This window comes from Magnolia sinica, chromosome 1, assembly GCF_029962835.1.
Source record: "Magnolia sinica isolate HGM2019 chromosome 1, MsV1, whole genome shotgun sequence".
Lineage (NCBI taxonomy): Eukaryota > Viridiplantae > Streptophyta > Magnoliopsida > Magnoliales > Magnoliaceae > Magnolia > Magnolia sinica.
In genome coordinates this window covers 130313095-130338667 of record NC_080573.1, presented here as the reverse complement: position 1 = coordinate 130338667, position 25573 = coordinate 130313095, and the positions used below count along the sequence as shown (strand labels likewise).

The 25573-nt window shown below is 38.8% G+C and overlaps 1 protein-coding gene across 7 annotated transcripts in view; it reads right to left on the bottom strand.

Moving 5' to 3' along the window:
- LOC131217036 (K(+) efflux antiporter 4-like) overlaps positions 1–25573 on the bottom strand; it is a 46907-nt gene that overhangs the window by 7804 nt on the left and 13530 nt on the right. For 3 of the 7 annotated variants that reach the window (XM_058211751.1, XM_058211725.1, XM_058211780.1), the window contains 6 exons: positions 19341–19437; positions 18821–18874; positions 5296–5391; positions 4526–4714; positions 4351–4428; positions 3133–3177 (listed from right to left, as the gene is read on the bottom strand). In XM_058211751.1, coding sequence (XP_058067734.1) covers positions 3133–3177; positions 4351–4428; positions 4526–4714; positions 5296–5391; positions 18821–18874; positions 19341–19437 — 559 coding nt within the window. The remainder of the gene's footprint in view (positions 1–3132; positions 3178–4350; positions 4429–4525; positions 4715–5295; positions 5392–18820; positions 18875–19340; positions 19438–25573) is intronic. The other 4 variants (XM_058211770.1, XM_058211734.1, XM_058211761.1 and 1 more) reach the window with 3 other exon arrangements.

The following is a 25573-nucleotide window of genomic DNA, read 5'->3' as shown; positions in this document are numbered from 1 at the left end:
TGTATCTACATCCCAAGGGTGCGATAACGATATTTCAAACATTGGTTGCTGGCAGTGTTCGAAATATCAGTATCGTGTTACGTATCGCATCTTGGGGATACAGATATGTATCGGTTATCACACGAGATATATCGTCTATATCGGGTATTTATCGCACTTTTTGAGAAACATGGGGAGACATTGGGAAAATGGTTGAATTTTTCAATGGAACTTCAGGGATTGTTAAAAAAGACCTTAATACACACTTTAAATTATAACATCTCAAAAAAGAAGTTCACATAATAGATTTCCTTTATATAGAGTTCTAAGCTATGCGTTGTCTAACTGAACTAATGCAACTATATTCACATTGAATGCATAGCATTTAGAGTGTATGTCATGATCATTTCATCAAACACTCCTAAATGTTTCGAAATTAGTCTCAAGTGACAGCTAGTTGAAGAGAAATTTTGAAAAAATATATATTTTACTAATTTCTAATTAATTCTTAATTAAAAATGAATTTTATGTTTTGAAAATTGACAAGGACTTAACAAATCAATAGATCAACCCTCATACATACTTGATTTCATATTTGGAGTGCAACATTGCAAGAAATTTGGGAGAAAAAGGGGAATTTTTTTCATTTTTTCTTGAATCGGACTACCTCACTCAAATTTCAAAATTAGAGTGTATGTAAGGTATTTTGTAATAGTAATGGTGGCCATTATACGGCACCCATAACGGCCATTATGGTCTCTTTTTTATTGAAAAAAAAAACATAAAAAAACCTATATCTACCTCGTAATGTTGAAAAACATATCTGAAAAACCTATATCTGCCCAGTAATAGACCATTACAAGGTTGTTACAGCCTTTACAGAGGGCATAACGGGCCGTTAACGGCGGTTACGGGTATTTCTCCATAACGGCCGTTACGACTGTTTCGACCCTGTAATGTGTAACGGTTGCCACCATTACCTTTACGTAACGGCCTTTACGACCCTGTAATGGCCTTTATGGCATACCATGAGTGTATGTGACGATCATTTCATCAAATACTCAATACTTCGAAATTAGTCTCAATTGACAACTGGTTGAAGGAAATTTTCGAAAAAAATATGGAGAACACGAAGAACCAATGGACATCAAAATCAAAGCTCCAACTCCATACTTTTTCATGCAAAACATGAAGAACCAGTGGATTTATAACCATTTGACACTGATTTAACATAATTTCAAAAAAAAAAAAAGGATCGCAAATTGAAAATGCTTATTGGATCGAACATGTGGTATATATCGACACTATTTGTGCATTTCATATCGTACATGTGAGATACAAGATATATCGTGGGATATATCGGCCAATATGATCGATATTTAAAACATTGGTTGCAAGTGGGTGTATACCATTAAATTTCAGCCTAATGGTATAGTTGAACGATTGAAGGCTCGCTTGATTGCAAAAGGATATACTTAGATAATCAACATTGATTATACTGAAAGTTTCTCTCTAGTTGTCAAGCTGAATTCTATTTGTGTTATTCTTTCAGTGGGGGTTAGCCCCTCTTCCAGTTTGACGTTAAAAAATGCATTTATTTATGGTGAGCTCACAGAGAAGGTCTATATGGAGCAGCCACCTGGGTTCGTTGCTTAGGGGGAGTCAGATAACATGTGTAAAGTAAGAAAGGCAATTTATAAGTTGAAGCAACCACCATATGCACAGTTGGATAAGTTCAATAAGGTTATATTGAACCATGGTTTTGTTCAAAGTCATACTGATCATTCCTCCTTGTGCGAAAACACGCATCATGTCTAATTGTCTTAGTTGCATATGTTGATGATATTGTGGTTACCGAGAGTGACGTATGAGGATTGATAAACTTATGATGTATCTTCAGAGTCACTTTCTAACGAAAGATTTGGGTCATCTTCGATACTTTTTTGGTTTTTAAGTTGCCGGATTAAATAAATGAATCAATATATCTCAACGAAAATATGTTTTGGATTTGCTCACAAAGACGGGCCTTTTTTGTACTAAGCCAATTGATACACCAATGGATCCAAATCACAAACTAGTTGGTGATCAAAGAGATATGATTGAAGACCTGAGAATGTATAGAAGAGTAGTCGGAAAGCTTAGCTTCTTACTATCCCCAAGTTAGATATATCATATGTTGTGAGCGTTAAGCTAATTAATAAGCTCTCCAAAGGTGCCTCACATGGATGTAGTTGTTCAGATTCTACAGTATCTCAAAGAAGCTCCAAGCAAGGGAATTTTGTACACAGCGAATAATCATCTTCAACTCATAAGGTATTCTGATGCAGATTGGGCAGGCTCTCTAACTGATAGGCAATCTACTACTGGGTACTACATGTTGGTGGGAAAAAAGTTGGTTACGTGGAAGGCTAAAAAGCAAAGTGTCGTAGCCTGATCAAGCGCTGAAATAGAATATAGGGCGATAACTCATAACACATGTTAATTCATGTGGTTCAAGATGCTGTTGTAAGAAATGGGTTTTGCAATGAACCTACTAATGCAGCTATTTTGTAATAATCAAGCAGTCTCCTATACTGCAAACAATCCGACCTATCATGAAAGAACCGAGCATATTAAAGTTGATTGTCACCTTAATACGTGAGGTGTCCAGTGGAGAAACCTCTGTCATATGTTCGGTCTCAAGATCAATTTGTTGATGTGTTCACTAAGGCTCTTAGTTGCAGTTAATCTACTTGCATATATTCCAAGCTTGACATCGACAACATCTATAGTTTAGCTTGAGGGGGAGTGTTAATGAACATAAATATGCCTTGATTTAGTCTTATTTCTTAATGTTTAAGAGTAATGTGGGTATTTTTTGGTTTTATCAGCTAAATATAAGAGTGAGGGGGGATGTTTTTACCCTATTCTCTACTCTTATCATTCTCTTCTCTACAACGTTTTTTCCTTCTTAGCTTAGCTATATTGATCTACACATATATTGTAGTCTAGCTGCATATAACGATAATGTGTACTTGCTTAGGTGAGGATGACAATGATCGCCAACTACCATACTCTAATCCCATGTTTCCTGTGATTTCGCATGCAACAAACATTCTGTCACATGCAAAGATCGTACAAAATAGTTTAGTTACATGTGACTGAGAAAATTACCAGACTAAGAGCTGTTGTGCCAAGCAGCAGTAGATACAGTTTACCCTGTAGAAAATGGGGGGAGAAAAACCGTTAGTTAAATTATCCAATTAGATGACAACTAGAAAGTGAACTAACTCATCCTAATCTGTCACTGTGGTGAAGTCATACATGCATGTTTAGACCAATGTCTTAACTAGCTTCCCTAGCTCAGCTTTAACGCCATGTAGCTCATGCAAATAGCTTAAGTCACGTATAGCCTATGCTGCATGCTAATTTTGCAAATGCTACATGCTACATAACCTATGGTACACGCTACGTAGCTTACATTACTAGTTATTCTTCACTAAAACATCAAAATTAATTAATGCTTTCAATAATTTGTTACATTTTCTTTTTTTTTAAAAAAATAAAAATTAGTTAATCTTTTCAATGATTTTAGTAAACAATATAAATAATAATATTAAATTAGTTAGGTTGCTCTTTCTTTACCTTTATGTTTAATCTTTGCTATTTTTCTATTATTTTAGGACTTGTTTGGTAGCACCAAATGTCATTAAATTTTATTATTAATCAAGACCAATTTGGTGCAAAATATCATAAAATTTCTTGATATTTAGTGCAACCAAGCACAACCTTAATTAAATATCTAGAAGTAACATGTAGCTTACGCTACATGTGGCATATGATCATTACAAATGTGTGTTTGCTTCGTCTTCAAGAAGAGGAATCAGCCAGAAAGCATACGGGGAAAAGAGTTGATGAGTCAGGTAATCACAAGTAAATGCACTTGCCATTTATGTAACCTCAAGTAAAATTTATGCATTTCATATGAGTTGATGCTAGGATTGCGATGGGCTGGCTTGGCCTATTGGGCTCCCCCCATCCCAGCCCACCATGAGCCAGGCTTCTGTTGGTCTCTAGGCCTATGGACCGGCCTGGTCCTTGATTTAACAACATTTCAACTGAAGCCTGGACTGAACTCAAATGTAGGCCTTGGCTGTCATTCCCTGGGATGCAGCCCTAAACTTCGGTCTGCAAGCCAGGCACCTCAGCCCATCATGTTGCAGCCTCAGCTACTGCTATCAAACATACAAGCATCTAGCACCCAAGGATCACATCAGATGACCATAGTGATCATGCGATTCAAGTTTGTTTTGCAGGAAGAGCTCTTTTATTTTAATTGGATGAGCAGTTGTTTAAGAGAAAAGGCAATACTAGTTCAAAAGGAACACTAACCTCAACCAAATGAAGATTAGAGGCACGACCGAGAAGAACAAAAGCAAATTCTCCAATTTGTGCCAAAGACATGCCAACCTACACATAACATGATGGAACATATGGTCCCTTCATCATCGGTGATGTATGGGTAGCTAAAAGAAAAGGCTATGTAATAGCTGAAATACAATCTTACAAGAACAGAAGTCGTGTTGCTATAGCCAAATCCCTTGACAACTGTGGTGATCACAATTGTTTTTATAATAACCACCAAAATCACAGCCGCGAGTAAAATATCCACATGGTTCCAGAGAAATTGAACATGGATCAGCATCCCAATGCTGGCCAGAAAAAGAGCAGAAAAAAAGTTACGAATGGGTTCAACCTGCACAAAGAAGAAAGCTGGAATGAGACCACACATTGTGTTGGTATCCACACCAACATTTTCAGCTAAATGAGTAGGTTCGGATAAGCATTATCAGACAAATGAGCCCAAACATCCATACAAGTATTCCAGAATAATGTATGCATTTTCTCCGATCTGTGCAAGTTTACAGAACATTTAGGCCACATTTGGATCCACAACAAAACTGAACTGCGAACAAACAGTTTAATCAAGAGGAAATAGCAGAGAGTAATGATGTTTCCAAGTATTAATGAAAAAATCTTGAATGAAATTCCTGCCTGAAAGAGACCAAAATGTATCTAAAAGATCAGTCATGTCATCTGCTGATGCATCATAAAAGAAACTGGAACAAGAATGGACCAATCAGAATATATATTATGATCTTAAGAAAGATTAACCAACATATACAAGATCTCCTCAAAATAATGAGGCATGTAAGCAGAGAGTGGATTACTAACACCATTAGGCATCTAGATTATATATTTGACCGATTAAAAAAACCACCATAAGCATGTGGGACTTCCTATCAGGAAAATACATGAAAGAACAGGTCATCTTACCTGTTCAAGGGTATGTTGTGAAAGATCAGTAGTTGAAATCATCACACCTGCTGCAAAGGAACCCAATTCAAGGCTCAAACCCAACTTGTCACTACACTGAGATGATACCAAACATCCAGATTAGCTAATTCTGCACCATCCATGGATAACTGATTAAGCAACTGGTTACTTGAAATGTTTTGTAAAAGGAATTCACATTCAATAACTAGTTCAAGGTATTTTTAAAAATCCATAAACACAAGAAACTATATATGATACCATGATGGAATGACTAAGTGTCCTTAAATCACTATGGAATGAATAAGGGTCCATAAATCTCTCTGCTTTGTGCGTGTCTGTCTGTGTGGCTGCTCACATGTGTGTCATCGTCATCATGATAGACGTCATCTCAGCCCTTTGCCTAGCAATTTCAGTTGGCTCTTAAATATAGATTGGGAAAAGTGTCACAATCGCTGCCCACCAGATATCAACCTTTCTGTTTTACCAGGGCACTCCAAACAAATGATGTCAGAGGCTCACATTTGTACTCTAAGAAAGTAGCACATTTCAAACGTGTCAGGAAGAGACCATTCTGCCGGACAATGCATGAAAGTATGAACTATATACATGACAGCCAACTGACTTAGATGAACTAATTTTTGAATATTTGTACAGTTTCAAGCACCACATATATTTAGATACAATAATCAGAAATATTGAGGTAACAAGTGAACCTCTGACCATGCGAAGACTGCTAACTCATACCAAGTGAATTTCTAACCACACAAGACAGGCTGGTGATCTTGGATGTGTGCATTAAATGATGGAGGAGAGGAAGCGTGGATAAAAGCATCCCAAAGATAAGGTGGTAGAACCTGAAAGGCAAATATTGATGTATTTAGAGAGGAAGTGATAGAAGAAGGCAAAAGAAATTTAGAAGTAGAGACTGAGGACGTGGGGGCAAAGATGCTGTATTGGAACAGCAAAAGAAATGCTTGCAGAATCTGAAGGCAAAAACACATACATAGAGAAAGCAGCAAAAGAAACGTGTGGACCAGCTAAAGACAAAAACAACACGCGCACGTGCATGCACAAGAGACAGTAAATGGAAACTAGCAGAACTAAGGGTATATGATGGTCCCAAATGATTGCAATGTTTAATCCAAAAGCAGGTTGGTCTCCTACCACCATATGTGTAAGAACTGCAGGAAATTATCAAACAACCAACCCTTGCAGCCAGTAGGATACATATAACACTAAATAATCTAAATTTCCAGACACAAAAGTAGATTCCCAGAAGCAAAGAGAACAAACTCCAGCAAATATATTCAATTTCCACAAACTATATTTGATTTCCAGAAAAGAGAAATATCCGTTTCAGATTGCTTCAAATTGTTGGGAAAAGGATGGTTTAGTGAACTTGGTTTTGGGGTGTGATAAGGGATGAACCAAGTTAGATGTATACGGCCTTCTCTGGTCTAGCCGGACTCGAGAATGGGTGACGCCAACTCCTCTAAGCTGAAGACCATAAAGAAAGCAATGAAACGGTAGGCTTTCCTTTGACTCATTTGAAGGCCCTCTTCTGTTGAAGGCGACTCCTTTTCAACAATCTCTTTGGTTGCTACCTTCCATCCTGCTGCCATGAAAAAGAGATCACATTGTAGAGGAAATAGAGGCTTTGGATGGGAGTAAGCAAGTCGTGCTAATGATGACATCTCACGCATACGCACGCTCACCTACACATGTACGCAAGGAGGAGGGCCCCACCATCGATCTGGGTCGATGACGACATCCATGGAGGGCCTCCTAGTTAGAGGACTGTATTTTGGTTCCCTGGAGTGGACCCAATCATCATGTGGATCCCACCATTAGATCTCATGATCATAGCCCACTACTCTAGATGTTATAGGATTTTGAGTTTTGCTTATTATTGTTATTAGGAACATCATGAATGGTTTAGATTGCATTGATTAGTTGTTATTTTTGTTACTTTGTCTCTAAGTAATAGGTGCGCACATGGCGGGTATAAGGTTTTCTTATAAATAGGCAACCCCTTGTACAGTTTTTCTCATTGAAGATGATTAATAAAATTCTGCGTTTTCCTGTTTCTCTAATTCTGTGAGTTGTGGAAATCTAATTGGGTGCGAATCCCTCCTTTCTTCGAAGGGCTAACTACCATGATGCGAAGACACACCCATCCCAATTCGCCACCACCTCCTACCCTCTATATTCATCATCTCCCATAACCATCCATCTCCAAATCCATCCCTTTTTGCAGTCAATCTTCCTTCTACAACAGATTTGCAGAATCAGGCCTGCAGGAGGGTTGAAACTTCGGCGGAGCACCGTGCACAAACTAGACATTCGATCGGCGTGAAACTTGGCGTGAAGGTGGACCTCCCTTGGCCGACCAGCACCTAGCTAGCTAATTTCAAATTCGTGGGCCCCACACATGTGCGGGCAAGATCCCACACACGTGCATCAGGCCCGGGCCGCTGTCCACACGTTTGGATCACCTTAGGTTCGTTTCTCTCCTCTATTTCACCCCTCTCACCATATTTCCCTAACCCTAACCCTATATAATCCTAAATCCTAAGTTCTATTCCACTTTTGCAAATCTTAAGCTTTCCCGATTTGAAACATGTGAATCCCTTGGATTGGGAAATAATCCTTTGCATGTGTGGATGAATCTACTCTCCTTTGAGCATTGTTTGGTCTATAATTTTAACTGATTCAGTCCTAACATGTGTAGGCTTAGACCCTCGTAGATTCCCCTTGTTGAATGCTTAACTTTATGTGGGATATGGAATTTTTGTGATTGTTTCAAAATTAGTATAATCTAAAGCCTGAAATCTTGCATATCATATTTAATTTTCATGTCCTGCATCACGTGCTCAAGCAGGTGTAAACAGACCGGTGAACTCAACAGGAAGGTTGGAGGCACAAATTACAAAGTCGTCACTGGGCTAATTTTTAAATGTAAGGGCGGCTAGAAACCTTGTTTTGAGTTTTTAGAAAAGATCAAAAGGTGCTTTCTTCAAAAATTTCAAAGAATTGACTCCCTTCGGGGAGAGGGGTCGCTATATATACAGCTCTCGGGTGGTAGGTTGGTAATTTGAGAGGATTTGATGGGTTTCCTAAAGGGTAAAAATGGTTTAGATAGGTGACAAGTGGCAATATCTGGGTTGTTAATTGGATGGTAAGCAATTGAAGTGGAAGAAATGGTCTAGGAGGTTCCCTGGGTTTGGGTTTAAATAGATGGCATTTGGCCAAAAGTCTCAATATCCAAGTGCTCTTTGAGGGTAGGAATGGAATTTCACAAAGGGGTTATTAGGGGGTAGTTTGGTACAAGGACATGATATTAGGGCCTAATTTGGTGTTCTAGGGGTATTTAGGTCAAAATTGGGTCAATAGCAAGGTCTGTCATAATGGCAACAGTTGTTGTAATGGCCACCACCATTGCCTCCCCCGGTAACGGCCGTTACTTACAATACTTATATGGGCTCTCTCCCTCCCTCTCCCTTGGCCCCGTAACAGCCATTACGGGGCTGATAAGGGTCATTTTTTCCATAACGACCGTTATAATCCCATAACGCATAACAATTGGCACTGTTGCCATTGCGTAATGGCCATTATGGCACACCAAGGTCAATAAGGTCAACAAAAATAGATTTTGGGTTTTAGATTTCCATGAAATGTCACAAATGAACTTTTGAATTTGCTTCCCTACATGAAAATTTCCTGATTGTCAGCTCAAAAATATTTCAGGTTTTTTCGATTGGATCTTGGTGCTTGGGCATTGTTCTAAGTGATTTGGGTTGCTAGATAGCTAATTTGATAGGCCATCTAATGGTTTTGGTTTAAGGTTGATGGGCTTAAGAAGATATGGAGGCTGGAATTTGGGTACTTTCTGAAATGGCAGTCCAACCAATTTCTGCACACATTTTGGTAGTTTGATCTAGCTCAGTGATCAAAAGTCGGATTGAGCTGATTTTAGGCTTGACGGAAAGCTACCTAATGGGCTCTAATGGGTTTGGAGTTTTGGGAAATTGGGTCGTGGAGAAGGGAGTAATTGAGACCCAATCAAGCATAGAAAGCAAGTCATTGTCAAGGTTGCAAGAAAAGAATTTCCATGTCCTAGACAGACCAAAAAAGCTCTCTAGAATGTGAAGAAAGTTTTTCTACATCCCAAAGAGCCTTTTAGAGAAAGGGGTGCGGGCCCCTAGATGTAAAGCTGGGTCATAAACCACTTGTTCTCTCCTGGGTAAATTGTTGAGTGAGGCATGTTTGGGTCGAAACCGAGCTTAGGCAAGGATAATTACTGTAAGGATCAAATTCAAGAACAAGGCTCTCAGTTTAACTTCAACTAGATTAATTAATCTAGAGTATCTACATCAGGCGGGGTGTCTATGGAGGCCAATACATTTTCGTAATGGACTAGTTCGCCGTCGTATCTAGTAATGGGCATGACCAATGTGTTTACAGTAGGCCATATTATAACCAATATTTAAAACATACAGGTTATACAAACAAATAATATAATATAACCTTTTTTTTTCCTTAAAATCCTAAAGGGGCCTTTTTTCCAGAAGATGTGGATCCCAAATTTGAAGAATGGATCTGGTTTTCTTCAAGCCAGATGGCATTTTACTTTTTCTCTGCTTTGCAAGCTTAAAAGTTTGGGGGATCAGGTTTCTAACAAAATCCAACCTTTTAAACTTTCTTAGAAGTGCCACACTATCATTGCGACTTTGATGATACAACTCAGTGAAAAACAGGTCAATACAGGACAAATTGGGACAAGTCCAACCGAGTCATGTGGTTTTATGTTGCGAGGCCTGCGAATGATTTTTTTTTTCTGAAAGTAACTAGAATATATTAGAAAAAAGAGAAGTACAAAAGGGGACTGCTGAGATAGGAGACCCAAAAACTACAGGCCAAGAAACAGAAAATTAAAATCTTTCAGTCCCGGAACAGCAGTCGCCCATTCGATTACTAGTTTTTTAGCCCGAGATCCCACAGATTGCGGAAGGACTGGGAGTTGTTGAAGCATCTGTCGTTCCGCTCTTTCCAGACTGCCCACCAGATGGCAAGGATAGACATTCTCCACACCCGTGTTCTAATTTTGCCCAACTTGAACCCGTGCCAATAAGCAAGCAGGGAAGCAGCGGTGGCCGGAATGCAACCGCTGAGATTAAAACTGTTAAAGAAATCCAAGCGGATCTGGGAGATAAAGGGACAGTGGACCAGGAGATGATTGACTGTTTCCTCGTCGGCCTGCGAATAATTTTGATGGGGACCAAAATAAATACAAATTGACCGAAGCCAAGTTGTGTCAGACTATTTTGAACCAAGGTCAGTTGGTCACACAATGAAGCTTTGGGAAAGGGTGGTGGCACAAAGACTACGACAAGAAAACAAGGACATCAAATGATTAGTTTGGCTTCATGCCAGGGACGTCAACAATTGAAGCTACTTTTTTACTTAGACAATTGATTATTGCAGGAGCCATCTTCCATCTTCAATCTTCCTTTCTACAAGCTCTCCATTCATTCCGGTATGCTTCTTCCTACCGTTTTGTGACTCTACATTTAGGGGCTAGGATTTTTGCAAGTCTGGCATTCTTTTGTTTTTCTTCGTCATGTAGACTGTATCCTCATGATTTATATTGGAAACCAGTTCTGTTCTAATCGGAGTTGGCCACTATTTATTTAGACAGCAGTTTGTGAGGGCATTGAAAGTGACCATAGATTGTCTATTTGCTTCCTTCAGTTTTGCTAACTCTACATGCCTGTAGTTCCCAAACGACTCACATGCAGGCCACACGTGCTCAGGTGGCACATGTGCGCAAGATCTAGGCCCTCCATCAATGGGGCAGCCACTGTGTTGCTAGGCTGTGATCTACTATCTACGCGCATGTGGCTTACCAGAACTCATCAAAGCCACACCAAAGACATTGGACTGAATGAGGTTTCTTCCCTGCCGGTAGGGTAAACATCTAACATCAGACGTTTTTGAAGCTGCTAAGCCATTACTGAGGCACACCCAGATCCATAGCTCAACTGGCAGACTGAGTGGAGATGCCTCGTTTCAACACTTGAGGTCTTGGTATCGATCCTAGTGGGGGTGGCTAACATGGAGTATGTGTACTGACATGGGTGTGTACTAACAAGCTAACCCAAAAAAAAAAAAAAAAATTAAAAATCCTATTACTGAGGTCGAATACTTGTAATTAAGATTCTTCCATGTGTATAAAATGTCTGGTGTTGCGGCTTTATTTGAACTGGTGCAGTCATTTTTTTCCCTTCCAAAAGGTGGGCCACACCTCGATCCACATACAAGTTGGACGCTATCAGAATCAATGGACAGCCAAATGGCATGACTCAAGTGTACTGGTGTGGCCCTACCAAATGAGTGAATTGGCCTGATTTTCGTTTCAGGTGTGCGGTCAAACCTTTGTCCCAGACTGGATATTCTACGTGTGACATGTTGGCAGGAAAAAGAAAACCAGCTGTACCATAGCTTGTGATACAGCTGCCTATCTTGTCATTTCTCTAGAAGAAAACCAGATACAGCCATTAGAGCCGTTTTAAAGTAAATCTTTGCAGTGGCATCAGGAAATACAGTGACAGAATTTTGAATGGCCATGTTTGAAGATCATTCAAAGAGTCTGTATCTGTTTTCTCTGAGAATTTTAAAAAAAATAAAATTGAGAACTTGTTTTTTAAAGGAAGACTAACATCTCTTGAAACCATCAGAGTAATTTATTAGGACATGGACTTAGGGCTAGTATTTTGGGTTTAGGATGTACTGGGATTTGGAAATTGGGTCTAGGGGTTGTACACAGGATTTATGTGTAGGTGTTGCTGGTAGGATTTTCTGCATTCAAAATGTTGCGGTTGGGGTTACAAGGTTTTGGTTTGGGTTTGGATGGAAACTTTTGATAGATTAAGAGCTATGGTTAGATTTGTAAGGCTAGAAAGGTTGTTGATTTGAGATGGTTGTGCATTTGGGATGTGCTTATTGTTTTTGTAGGATGGCAGCGGGGTATTTTTAAATTTTTGAAAGATAAATTAGGATTTGATTTTAGGGTATTTTGAGATGCAAAAGCAGCTGGATTAGGGTTTGAGAGATGGTATTAGATTTAGGGCTATTGATTCAGTTTAGGAAAACAATACAAATTTGCTAGACAGAAACTGGCTCTGATGGCAAAGTGAGTCACCTAAATCCAAAATCAGCATTGCAGATCCAATTTCTGTAGAAAATAAGATCACAAATCAGTGAATCAGTTTACTGGTTGACCTTTGTGTAGTGATCAAGATATGGAAACAAATGGCAAATTGTGGGGACTTGGTTGCATTCCACGTCTCCAGAAATATCACACACATGAGCAATAACAGAGGGAAACAGCAATTGAATGGATAGAAGAGAGGATAAGTGTGGAGTCTTTCCTCAAATCCTAGAAGAGTCTTACTCTGGGGCAGATAACCAGGACAGGAAACCAATCTTCCAAAAAAAAAAAAACACACAGAAAACCATAAAGGGATCTTTCTAGTCTCAAGAAAGAACAATTTCATTTGACCATTATGGAATAGTTATACTTTTTGACCTTTCAACAAAAAAGTTGTGCCTTTGACCTTTCAAAAAAAAAAAAAATTGTACCTTTTGCTTCATATAGCTACAGATACAAAAGGTACAGTTGTACCTTTTGCTCCATATGTATGATTTTATATAATTAAAATAATAATAATAATAATAATAATAAAATTAATGACTATATATGGTTGCCTTTACAATGCTTCATATGGATGATTATATATGGTTGCCTTTCCAACTAAATGTAGACTCAAGCTAACTAAGATCTTTTAGAAATAAAAGGAAACTTTCTAATAAAGGAAAACTTAATCTAGATACTGGTTTCTCAAGGCAATTCAAAACTCAAAAGGAACTGTTAACCATATGGCTACTACAAGCCTGTGGATAGGACTAATTTTGCTACCCCCACGCATGGGACCACATGTGGGGCCCATTAAAATATATGTTAATGTTTTGGACCTTTTGATCATCAATTTAGGTTCTAAAAACTCGTCTAGAACGTAGATTCAGTCCAGCCTCCAGAACAATTTTGATGGTTAGATCTCTCAACCATGGAGGCTATGGGGTCCACCTTGGCAATATTTTGATGATCTAATATGCTCTTGGGTGCTTCTCACTATCATTTTCAAGATTCTCAAATACCCCACTTGGAGTTGTGTTCTCTTTTGAAGTAACCATCAAAATTGTGCTTACAGCACCCCACCAGCATGCATTTCCATACAGGGATCACCTTCCCTGTAGGGGCTTCACTATTCATCGCCAAAATCCAATTGTAGAAGAAATCGGGACTGGAAACTCCCTTAAACTTGGTTCCTTAGTTGTATGTTCCTTCTATTGACTCTAGGTACTGCTCCTCCTTCGAGTCATGCTTGCATTCCTGCTTCATAGATAGTTGTACTTGTTAACATTTTGAAATAGATGCTTATGCTCTTGCACCTATCTGTTGCTGCACATTTTATGCAACTGTACTTGCATCTCAGCTTGATTTTTGGATTACCAAAAAGGAAAAGATAGCTAAACTCAAAGCAGATTGTCTGGTCAACTTGATTTTTGGAGCTTCAATCTATTATTGCAAAGCAATCCAGGAACCTGAAGATCAGATCCGAACCATCAAGTAGACTATTCTATTCTTCAATCAATAGAAAGTTTTTGGCACACTTTATGTTTCCATATTTCCATATTTGTCCTTTAAATCATTATCTCATTCTTTTTCTTATCTATTTCGATATTTGTTCTTTAAATGTTTATGCTTATGAATCTTTGTTAACCGATGTTGTTAATTAGTATTTATGTTTAGCAATGTATCCCCCGTTTAGAAATTCATATTGAACAAATACAGTCATTCGACTGGAAATGCTTGTTATTTATGGATTCCTAAATTGTTCCGTTTTGGACAGTTCGGTACCATACCATGTACTTATATTGTCCCCTTTTTCAGTTTACATGCAGTTATAATTTTGATAGTGTCTCCTTATATTTTCTCCGAATATGTGGTTCTTTACTGATTGGTTGCCTCTATCCATGTATAATGGATTACATGTGGCAACTAATCAGCATTGAATTTTACAAATATCTGCAGAATATGGAGAGATGCTGCCAAAATTTCGGCTCGCATATAAACTGCATAAGGACAGTATATGGTATGTTACCGAATGGGATAGAGACAATTAGCACCTATAGATAGAGACATGTAGGAATAGGTGAGACATTTAGAGACAATTAGAGACAATCTATAATTATGTATATGTATGTACCCTGACAGATTTATTGATTAGGAAACTATTTGAGACACTGGTGTCCTGCAGTTTATGGAGGGGCCCCGATATTATTTGTATTATATATTTATATACACGTATAAATGTGATTGATTGATTGCTTCAACCTGTAAAGCCCTAATCTTAATTTACACTTGTTATATTTTGATTTATAGTTGACTAGTGAGGAAAACCCAAGTACCCCCAGTGTTGGTGCATCAGTCACATCTCCCCTTACCATGGAGGGAGCTGTGGAAGAAAACAAAGTTGAAACGACTTCGGGTTTAGTGAAAGGAAAAAAAAAAAAAAAAAAATCAGCAGTATGAGAATTTTTCGATGAGATCACACTACCAGATTGTTCGGTTTAAGGTTAGATGCAAGTATTGTAAAACTCTTTACGGCAAGCATCCTGGTTCTTCTACTATTCATTATCAGAGGCATCCTGATAAATGTGCGAAGAGACAAAGAACATCGACTGGTGGAGTCCAGCAGCTGCTTTTATTTACTGCTTCTGAAAAGGACGACTCTTACACTCTCCACCTATAAGTATAATCAGGAAAAGCTGAAAGAGTGGTATGCACTATTGGTGATAGTTGAGAAGAAGCCATTTATAATAGTAGAAAGCTAAGTTTTTATGGGATTTTGCAAATTCCTTAATCCCAAATATAAGAATGTCTCTCGTCTTACTATGAAAAGAAAGTGCATGAAGATGTATGCAATTGAAAAGGCAAATTTGAAAGCTCTTTTAGTATTCGTATCAAAAATAAGTTTGACTTCAGATATGTGAACGACATCGAATCAAAGAAATATATACATGTCATTAATCGCACACTTCGTTGACGCGGATTGGAAACTCCAAAAGAAGATTATAAACTTCTATGTTCCTCCTCATACTGGTGTGATAATGTCGGAGTGCATTTACAATTGTCGCATTAAGTGGGGCATCAAAAAGAAAATCTCTTTAATAACTTTAGATAATGCATCTTCCAATGACTCTTTGGTTTCTTTCTTACATAATCAATTCAAGGCAAAATTTATTCATTGAAGGTAAAATATATATATATATATATATATATATATATATATTTTAAAGTAACTAGAATTTAATAAAAGGAAGAGGAGAACAAAAGCTGCTGAGATAGCAGAAAAAAGAAAAGAGAGCTAAAAACCTAGAAAAAGAAAATCAAAACCAGAGAGAATCGGCACAGATAACGCCCATTCGATTTCAAGAGATTTTGCCCACGAAGCCACTGTCGAAGCCGAAGCCTGAATGTTGTTAAAACATCTCTCATTTCTTTCCAACCAGACGGACCACCACATAGCCAGAACAGCCATTTTCCAAACCTTGGATCTCAATTTCCCCAGCCTGAACCCGTGCCAATATGCAAGAAAGGAGTGAGCTGAAGAGGGAACGCACCTAGCGACATTGAATCGGGAGAAAAGGTCGTGACGAATATGGGAGACGAAAGAACAGTGGATGAGAAGGTGATCGACCGATTCCTCGTTATCCATACAGCAAAGACATATATTAGGAAGCTGCATCCCACGCTTCTTGAGATTGTCAACAGTGAGAATACGATTTCTAGAAGCTAGCCAGCCAAAACAAATATATTTAGGGGGGGTGGGGTATTTCCAGATAAAAGGGGTAGCCGTTGAATGTTGGAGATGACCCCGAGCAAGAAAGGCATAAAGGGATCTGACTGAGAACATTGAAGGTAAAATATTCTCAGTCAGATGTTGCTGATGAGGGTCCAGATTTTTTACAAGTGATACATCTAGGAATGCAAATGAAATTTGATAAGTATTGGGCTGACTGCCATTTGTTAATGGTCATTGCAATTGTTATGGATCCACGGTACAAGATGGCAACGGTTAGGTACGTTTCCAATTCTGAAAGAGTTTCAACAGGGACCGTCATTATTTGTGTTGCAATTGAAGAGTTGTTCACTTCATATGTTGGTTGTGGCAGTAGTTACTCCTCAATCTGGGTATAGTACTTCTACTGGAGGAAAGTGACTTCGTGACCTTGTCTTTCTTAGACGAAGAAAAAACAGTGACACATAAAACTAAATCAGAAGTGGAAAAGTATCTAAAGGAGCCCGTCATAAACTTACAAGAAGAGGATTTTGATGTTTTGCAATGGTAGAAATCAAGAGCTCGTTAATATCCTAGACTTTCGGTGATGGCACGAGACATTGTCAATTCCAATTTCGACCGTGGCATCATAATCAGCTTTTAGCACAAGTAGGGTTGTGAGCAAGTATCGAAGCTCACTCACCTTAAAAATAGTTGAAGCATTGATATGTACATAAGATTGGTTGCATCCAGATTGGGGCGGTAGCAGTTTCAATGTTAAGGATGGGAACGAGAATGGAAGTTAAGACGAGAATGAATCTAAAATTGCATGAAGGAATGTATACTTTTAAAGTTTTGTTTAAGCTTTCGTAATTGGTAATATATTTTCAGTTTCTGAACATGATGTTGTGGCATCTAGATAGTATATGTGAGACTTTTTTTTGGATTTGATATTGTGCAATGTACGACTTTTTGGACTTAATGTTGTTGACTTTTAATGTGTATTTTGTAGAAAAAAATATATATATAATAAATTGAGATAGGAGTAGGCTCGCCTCGAGCTCACTTCGAAAGGTTTAGCAAAAAAGGCAAGCTCCAATGGTAAGCTCGAGGACGAGCTCGAGCTTAAAGAGAGCACAGACGAGTCAAGCCAAGCTTGGCCCACCTCAACTCGACTTGGCTCGATGTACAGCCCTAGATCTATCATTCAAAAGGATGAGGAGATTGATGAAGATGTTTCCAACAGAAATGTAGTTGTGAACAAAGTGGAAATATGCCTCTTAGAGTGCTATGTGATTATTGCATTCCTATGAAATTTAATATAATGTTTTATAAGAGCGTTACTCGACTAGCTATTCTTTATGGGGAAGAGTGTTGGACAAATAGAACGTAATATAAGCAGAGGAAGAGTGTTACAGAGATGAGGATCTTGAGATGGATTTTTAACAAGATGGTCATTCAAAGCATACATGACTAGACCCCATGATGTAGGACAATTAACTACTTGCTCTAAAAGCTCAAACTAATAGAGCATGGCAAATCAATCCCTTTATCTCCTAGCCCAGACCCCACATCCCATGGATTAGGACCTCGGCCGAACCCCCCTCGTGGGGCCCACTTCACATGGGTTCCGCTTCACACAAGTCACCCGCCTCACACAGGCTGCCCACCCCAAGTGTGCCCCTGCATCCCACATGCCACCCCACTCAAGCCCAGTGTGAAAATGCCCTTGCATTAATCACCCCCCGTGAGGAGTCTCGAACACGAGACCTCCCACTCTGATACTACTTTGACGCAGGACAATTAACCACTTGTTCTAAAAGCTCGAACTGATAAAGCATAGCAAATCAATCCATTTATGTCATAGCCCAGGCCCCACATCCCATGGATTCGGACCTTGGCCGAACCCCCCTCATGGGCCCCACTTCACATGGGTTCCATTTCACACGAGCCACCTGCCTCACACGAATGGGGCCCACCTCACAAGAGCTACCCGCCTCACACGGGCCGCCCACCCCGAGTGTGCCCCTGCATCCCACAGGCCACTCCACTCGATCTCGGTGTAAAAATGCCCCTGCATTACCCCATAAGAGATAAAATGATAGAGAACAAATTTAGATGGTTTGTGGTGCAACAAAGACTGAAGACAACTACGATAAATGAGAGGTACTACAATTAGGATTGAAGGGTCTAAAGAAAGACGAGGAAAACCTAAAATGACTCGAATTATAGTGAAAGGGGAGATGCTTGTTCACATATTGAGAAAAGGGCATTTGATGGGAATGGCTAACATATCAGGACTCTAAAAGCCGGCCCTGAATGGCTAGGACAAGGCTATGATGATAATGATGATAGAACAAATATATGGAGATAGTTTTTTTTTTTTTTTTGAAAGATAAATATGCGGAGATAATTTTATGCGGAAAGTTGAAAAAAGTTCATCTAAGATTGGGTTGTCAAAAGAGGTAAGAACGGTAACAGCATCGAGATTAATAAGCAGGAAAATACAACCGTCTGGTGACACTATATGTGTAAATATGAAATAAAACCAAAGTAAAATCAGAGCTAAAGCAAGAAATACAGACATCAATACAAGTATCAAGAAGAGGTCAGGCACAAACCCAAGCAACAACTAAACAAAATGCAACTGATGCCAATTGATAAAGTTCATTCGTCTGCACAAAGACAAATCAGTCGGTGCCATGTTAACCAAAATGTATAACATCTCAAAAGTACACAACACAATTAAGGCAAATGAGACTACTCGCCATATGAACCTGGAGAATCCTTTTTAGATAATTTCACCATAAAGGTCCCATTTGGTCATAGCAAGGAAACAATACCATGATAAGAGACATATGTTGACATGCTGTTATCATTCTTTTATGGATAAAATGCTGTATTCATTACAGCCACACTGTATGTCTCTCAGTTGTTTACCATTGAAAACACTGGCCTTCCCAATTGGAAAAAAAAAAACCATTTTAGTTTTTGTTGATTTTTTTAACACCGATTCTTTATGTAGAGAGTACAAAGAAAATGATAATGCGGTTGTGATAATCACAACAGGTCAGGATATGTCTCCACTAGGGTATTATTTCCTTGTCACCATCAAACTGTCCCTAAATAAAATAAACATACCTGTGAGGAAAGACTGATCATCAGCTTCAGAAACCAAGGAACACACATACGAGATAGTATAGACAAAATGGCCAAAAATGTACAAAGCACGACCATCCTGGCAGTCACAAACCAATGCATGCAACCAAAAGCTGTCAGATGGTATGATTTCTACACAAAACATGACCAAAAGAAACTGAAGATCTCTTTCAACTTGAGAAAAGTCAAAAAACTCTTATGATTGAATTCATGCCACAAACTTCATTGCATGATTATATGTGGTAAAACATATCAAATTCTCTATTTTTTAGACAACAGGGTGTCCCCGCCCCTTTAAGGGGAGACTATTCCCTGCGGAAACATATCAAATTCTTTCTAAAGGATATGAAAGAAACTATTCCCTCTTGATGAGAAGTACAGTCAAGAATCTTATAATTATATCCACCCTGGGCAGGTGTTTTACTAAACATTAGAGGTGATAGCTTACTGATCTCGAGAATCTCCCTAACATTTTCTATTCAATTACAATTTTATCATATAAAGATTGGAGTTGCAGCAGAGTTAAAATGTGTTTAAAGAGGGAAGTATTTGTGACCATGCTAGGGTTTTCATCAGGTGGGCCCCTCTATGAAAATACGCTGGCCTAAAAATTAGGCCAGCCACTCACCTGGTGGACCACACAGGAAAATTAAATGTGGACCATTGGTTATTGTTTTCATCCATTTCACCAAAGGGGTGGACCAGCTGGATTTAGTCTAAAGAACATTCGCTATGGTATCTACCTGTTGAATGGTTGAGGAACCAAAATATGTGACACATTGGCATGTGTGGTAAAGGTTATCAAAATTTCATATAAACCTTACATAGAACTACTAGTAATGAAGAGCAAACCCACGACCAAAGCCATTCGCCCAAACCTATGATGGGTAAAATTCCTTTTTTTAATCTCTATAGTGTTTCCCAAAAAATGATATTAAGTACTAAAACTTAAGGATCTTACAAATTAACAACAATGGAATGATGAACCTTCCTACTATTTCTTGATAAACTATTAGAGGTTGCTAAGTATAGGGCTGTAATTTTAAGGCCTGTTTGATTTGCAGGAAAGTAAAGGAAAAGAAAAGAAAAGTGCAATAATTGTATACTGATGATTCTCACTATTGAAACATAGATACTCATGAATTTCATTTTTAGGAGTCTTGTTTGATAACAAGTGGATGTCTCAATTTTGTGAGACAATGGTTGCTTGGAATCTTGTGCTAAAGAATTTGACTATGGAAAAGTGTAATGATTGTCATGTGGAATCCATTAGTTTCTTTGTAAATCAAACATGGTGAAACTTCCCATCACTAAATAATCATTATACTTTTCTTTTCCTTCCCCACCAAATCAGACAGGCCCTTATGGTGCTTGATTGGAGTTATGATTTACATATGTTCATCCAATGGGAAGAGAGGAAGATCGCTTGGGTCTTACACCTAAAATGGCTACTCCAAGCTCCTCAAACTGGGTGAAAGTGAAACTCCAACAAATTTTGGGTATCCAGGGAATGGGGTATGAAAATGGCCCAGAAAGCAATCAACTAGACTTTCTTCAGAGGTTGATTAATAGAGGTTTGAGGGTTTTGGGAGGGTTTAGGCATAGGTTTAGAGTCTACGTATGCCAAGTTGAAAGCTGTTCTATTGTTATGGAGCCTGACATCACAGACTTCAGTTTCTACGTCTGAGTTCCCGACTTATACCACAAAAGAGCCCCAGCTTATACACGAGAAACAATTGCTCTTCTTTATATGAAAACAAACATTAAGCCTAACATATAAAATAAAATAAAAAATACATGAAACAAAATCTCTTAAAGTCTCATTTCAAGGTTCCTTTTACGTGTGATTTGTGAAGTATCGTTGTGAAACTTGAATTTAATATTGGAGACTGTTAACAGAGATTGCCTACGTGCATGTTTGATATACCTCAATATATGATGTGGGATAGCTCGTTTTCTGCCAAAATGATATTTGTATCATTTCAAGCACCTGAAATGAGCTAAATATTATCTTGAAGGCTGAAAAGCAAAAAAGAAAAAACAATAACAGACCCATTCAGGTTTCATTTTTTGTGCCACCCCAATGCACAATTAGTTCAGACCAAGACAACCAAATCCACACACATACATAATATATACATGTAAATAACCTATTTTAGATTTGAAAATGTTTCTCCAAAACCCATTTAAACTAGGAAGCATCGCAGGTCACTGGAAAGTTATAAGAACATGAAACCATCCATTTGTCACATGTATCTAGCATGCATGTTCCATAATAACATCTCAACATTACTTGCAAAACTAAGGATAACTTGATTGAGCCAAAATCCTACCAACACATAAAGGTTTTAATTCCACCAAGAGCCTGAACGGGGGAGGCAAGGCATCTTGATTGAAAGCTCCACTGCTTTGAGAAGTGAGAAAGATCTTTCGAACTTCAATCAAATCAATCAAGAATCCCATCATCTACAAATTGCAAGTGCAAGAACTATTTTGTGATGCATCTCCCGAAATGGTGGAAAGGTTGATGACTATTATTAGATGCTTCGGTGTGGTGTATGTCAGGTGTAAAAGTTAATGTTGCTAAGAGCAAGATGTTCGGGGTGAGGTGGAAAGGTTAGCTGAGATCTTCAGGTGTGCGGCCGGGGCGCTTCCGGCCACATTTGTGGGGCTTCCTCTATGTGTTGGAAAACCGGCAAGCATCTTTGGGATAAGGTGGTGGAAAGATTCCAGAGGACTCTCGCAAGATTGAAAAGTTGGAATCTCCCACTTGACAGTCGCATTATGCTCACTAAAGCGGCCTTATTAAATCTCCCTCTTTATTTCATATAAATATTTAAAATGTCCAGCTTCGGTGCTTTCAAGATTAGAAAAGATAAGGCAAGACTTCTTGTGGCAAGGAGCGGAGGAGAAGAAGTTCCATTGAGTGAGTTGGGAAGAGGTTTGCAAAGCTTATGAAGAGGGAGGAGCTTTCATTGACCTTAAATCCATGAATACTATGTTGCTCGGGAAATGGCCTTGGAGGTTCGTGGGGGACAAGGGGCGCTTTAGAAAGAGGTTGTCCAAAGCAAATATGGATCCTTGATTGGGGGCTAGTGGACAAGAGACTCTTCAGCCTACAGCGCATTGGCCTTGTGATGGGGACATCATGCACACGCCCCCTCTATGCATGTATTTGAGGAGGAGGCAGACCCCACTTTTGATTTGAATCGACGATAACTTTGGAGGACCCCATAATTAGGAGGTTGCATTATGAAGCATTGGAGTGGACCCGATCATCACATAGATCCTACCATCGGATCTCATGATCGTGGCCAACTACTTTAGATGATTTAGGATTTTGAGTTTTGATTATTTTTATTATTAGAAATATCATGAACGGCTTTGATTGCTTAGACTAGTTATTTTATTTATTTTAGTTTTGGTATTAGTGTGCGCACATTGCGCAAGAGTAGTTTTGTCTTTTTGGATTTAGGGTTTTCTTATAAATAAAGCAATCACATGTATGGACTCTCATGGTATTATGAATAAAAAAAAATCATGCGTTTCTTCCTCTCTCTCACATTGAGTTGAATGATCAAATTCGGTGCGAAGCCCTCCCTTCCTCGAAGGGTTAACTACCGTGGTGCGAAACCACACCCACTCCAAATCATCATCTTCTTTCACATCTCATCCATCATCCTTAACACCCCATCCACTATCAGATTCACCAATTTTCACATCAAAATCCTCTCCTACAGCGGTGCACAAGAAGGTTTTCAGATTCTGACGCATCTACGAAGCTGAAACTTCGGTGAAGCACTACACACAAACTATGTGTCGGATTGAAGTGATTTTTGGTATGGAAACAACCCACCCCTGGCCAATCCTAGACTGGGAGTTTTTTCCCGATTTTGTGGGCCCCACACACACGTGCATCCAGGCCAACCTGCTGTCCAGCGTGCGTGGCCCATCCCAGGTCCTCTTTTCCCCTCTGTTTCTTTCATTCTTTTTTTTTTTTTTTTGACTTAAAACCTCCCCATAGGATCCCCCATTAATTCTCTACCTAAACCCCCTTAGATCTACCCCTAATATTCACTCATAAACATGATCAACATGTAGTACAATGGAATTGTTAAATCTGAAAATTGTTAAATCAGTCCTGCATCACCTTGCAAAAAGGAGTTTCTTCTGTGAATACGGCTTTCTTGAGATGTATAGGCTTCTCGGTGGGCAATGGTAAAAAAATCAGATTTTGGGAAGATGCGTGAGAGGGATCCTCCCCTCTAAAAGATGAGTTCCCTAGTATTTTCCATTTGGCTCCAGACCCATTTGTTATGGTGGCTGATTGTTTTTCCCAAATTGGAGGCGTGGTCATTTGGGAACCCCTATGTAGGTGATTTCTTCATGATGGGGAAGTCGAGGATCATGAACACATCCACCTTTTTCTCCCCAATTTCATCCAAACCTGACAAGCTGATCTAGAAGGTTGACAAATCAGGGTTGTTCACAGTCAAGTATTTTTATTCTCTTGTGAGGGGGGTGATTGTCAAAGAGAGGTGGGAAGCACAAGTTTTGTTTGATTCTATCATGTCCCTCAAAAGATAGCGGCATTCAGATAGGTGGTTGAAAGGAAGAAAGTTCTTACTATTGACAACCTCCGAAAAAGAGCTATGGTGATCCCAAATATTTGTATCTTGCGCATGCATGATGAGGACAGTGTTCGAGTTATCTCCGACATTATCGAAATATCTCCGATATTATCTTTATCTCCAGCTCAACAATACCGATAACACTGGCAGCGATACCGATAACGCTGGTAGTATCAGAAATTCCAGGTATTAGCAATGTATCGCTAAGCATCACCAACGTATCAATATCGCTAATGTAATCACCAATATTTTCAACTATGTAAATTCTAGGTGTCACTTGTATTACCAATGCATCAATATTGCCAATGTATCACCAATATTTTCGACTATGTAAATTCTAGTTAATGCTTGTATCATAAGTGCTCGATGATATTTCAATAATATCGTCAAAGAATTGATATCATCAAAATTTTGTTTATTAGAAAAAAATTTATTTCAATTTTTTTTCATGGGCACATGGTTGTATGTAGTGTTCAATTTGTCATTGATAATATCTCGATATTATCGATATCGCAACATGCGCGATATTGAGACCACAATCTTCCATTTCCTTTCCAATTGTTGATGATTTCTTAGTGAAATATCATGTCTCGTTGATATTTTGCAATATCGATGGAAGGTTGGATGGTTAAATAGGCCGGATGGAATGGTTGGACTGATTTCTTACAACAACACATGCTTTTAAGGCCCCATTAAATGGAAACTTGTTATGTATGCATTGTTTTTGCAAATTTTTTATTTCTAAATATGCAAATATGTAATTTTTAACATCTCCTGAAATTTCACTGAAAATTCCATCGTTTTTCCCATGTTTCCCCGCATTTCTGATTATCAGCGATATTATCGGCGATATCGATATTGTTTCCGTGTCCTTGGCCAACGAAACTTGTAGCGATACCAATACTTCAAACACTATATGAGGAGACAATGGACCATCTTTTTCTACATCGCTCTTTTGTGGGCCCAATTTGGGCGAATAAGTTGAGCCACTTTCACATGATACGGCCCACTCCGATGTCGGTGGACTGTTTGTTGTATGCTTGGCATGGGGTGAGCCCAGGGACTGAGAAGAAAATGCTTTGGAGAATGACTTTGCTTGTAATTTGGTGGGATGTTTGGGAATAAAGAAACGCCAGGTGCTTCAATAATTCTAGCAAATCGGTGGAAGCCATCTCCCAAAGGGTTAGAGCGTCGGTCATTGAATAGGCTTGTAGTGCTTCAAAATTAAAGGGTTGTATTCTGGGCTTTCTTGGGTAATGCCGGGTTGCTCTCTCGACACCCCTTTTATTGTCGCTTTGTTCCTTTCTTCCTGTTCTCTAATAAAATTCTTATTATCTCTCAAAAGAAAATCCCATCATCTATTACGTGGGTCAACCGCTTATAAGATATTCCCATAAGGATGGGGAGTCTATGTATAAAACTTTTCTCTAGCCAACGAATCCAATTATTGATTGATAAGGACTTGGAAAATAACAAATCTACTATTTTAACCAGTGTTCGAGTTATCAGTGTCACTACAAGTTTCGCTTGCTAGAGATAAAGATAAAATATCGTTATCGCCGATAATATCGCTGATAACCGAAA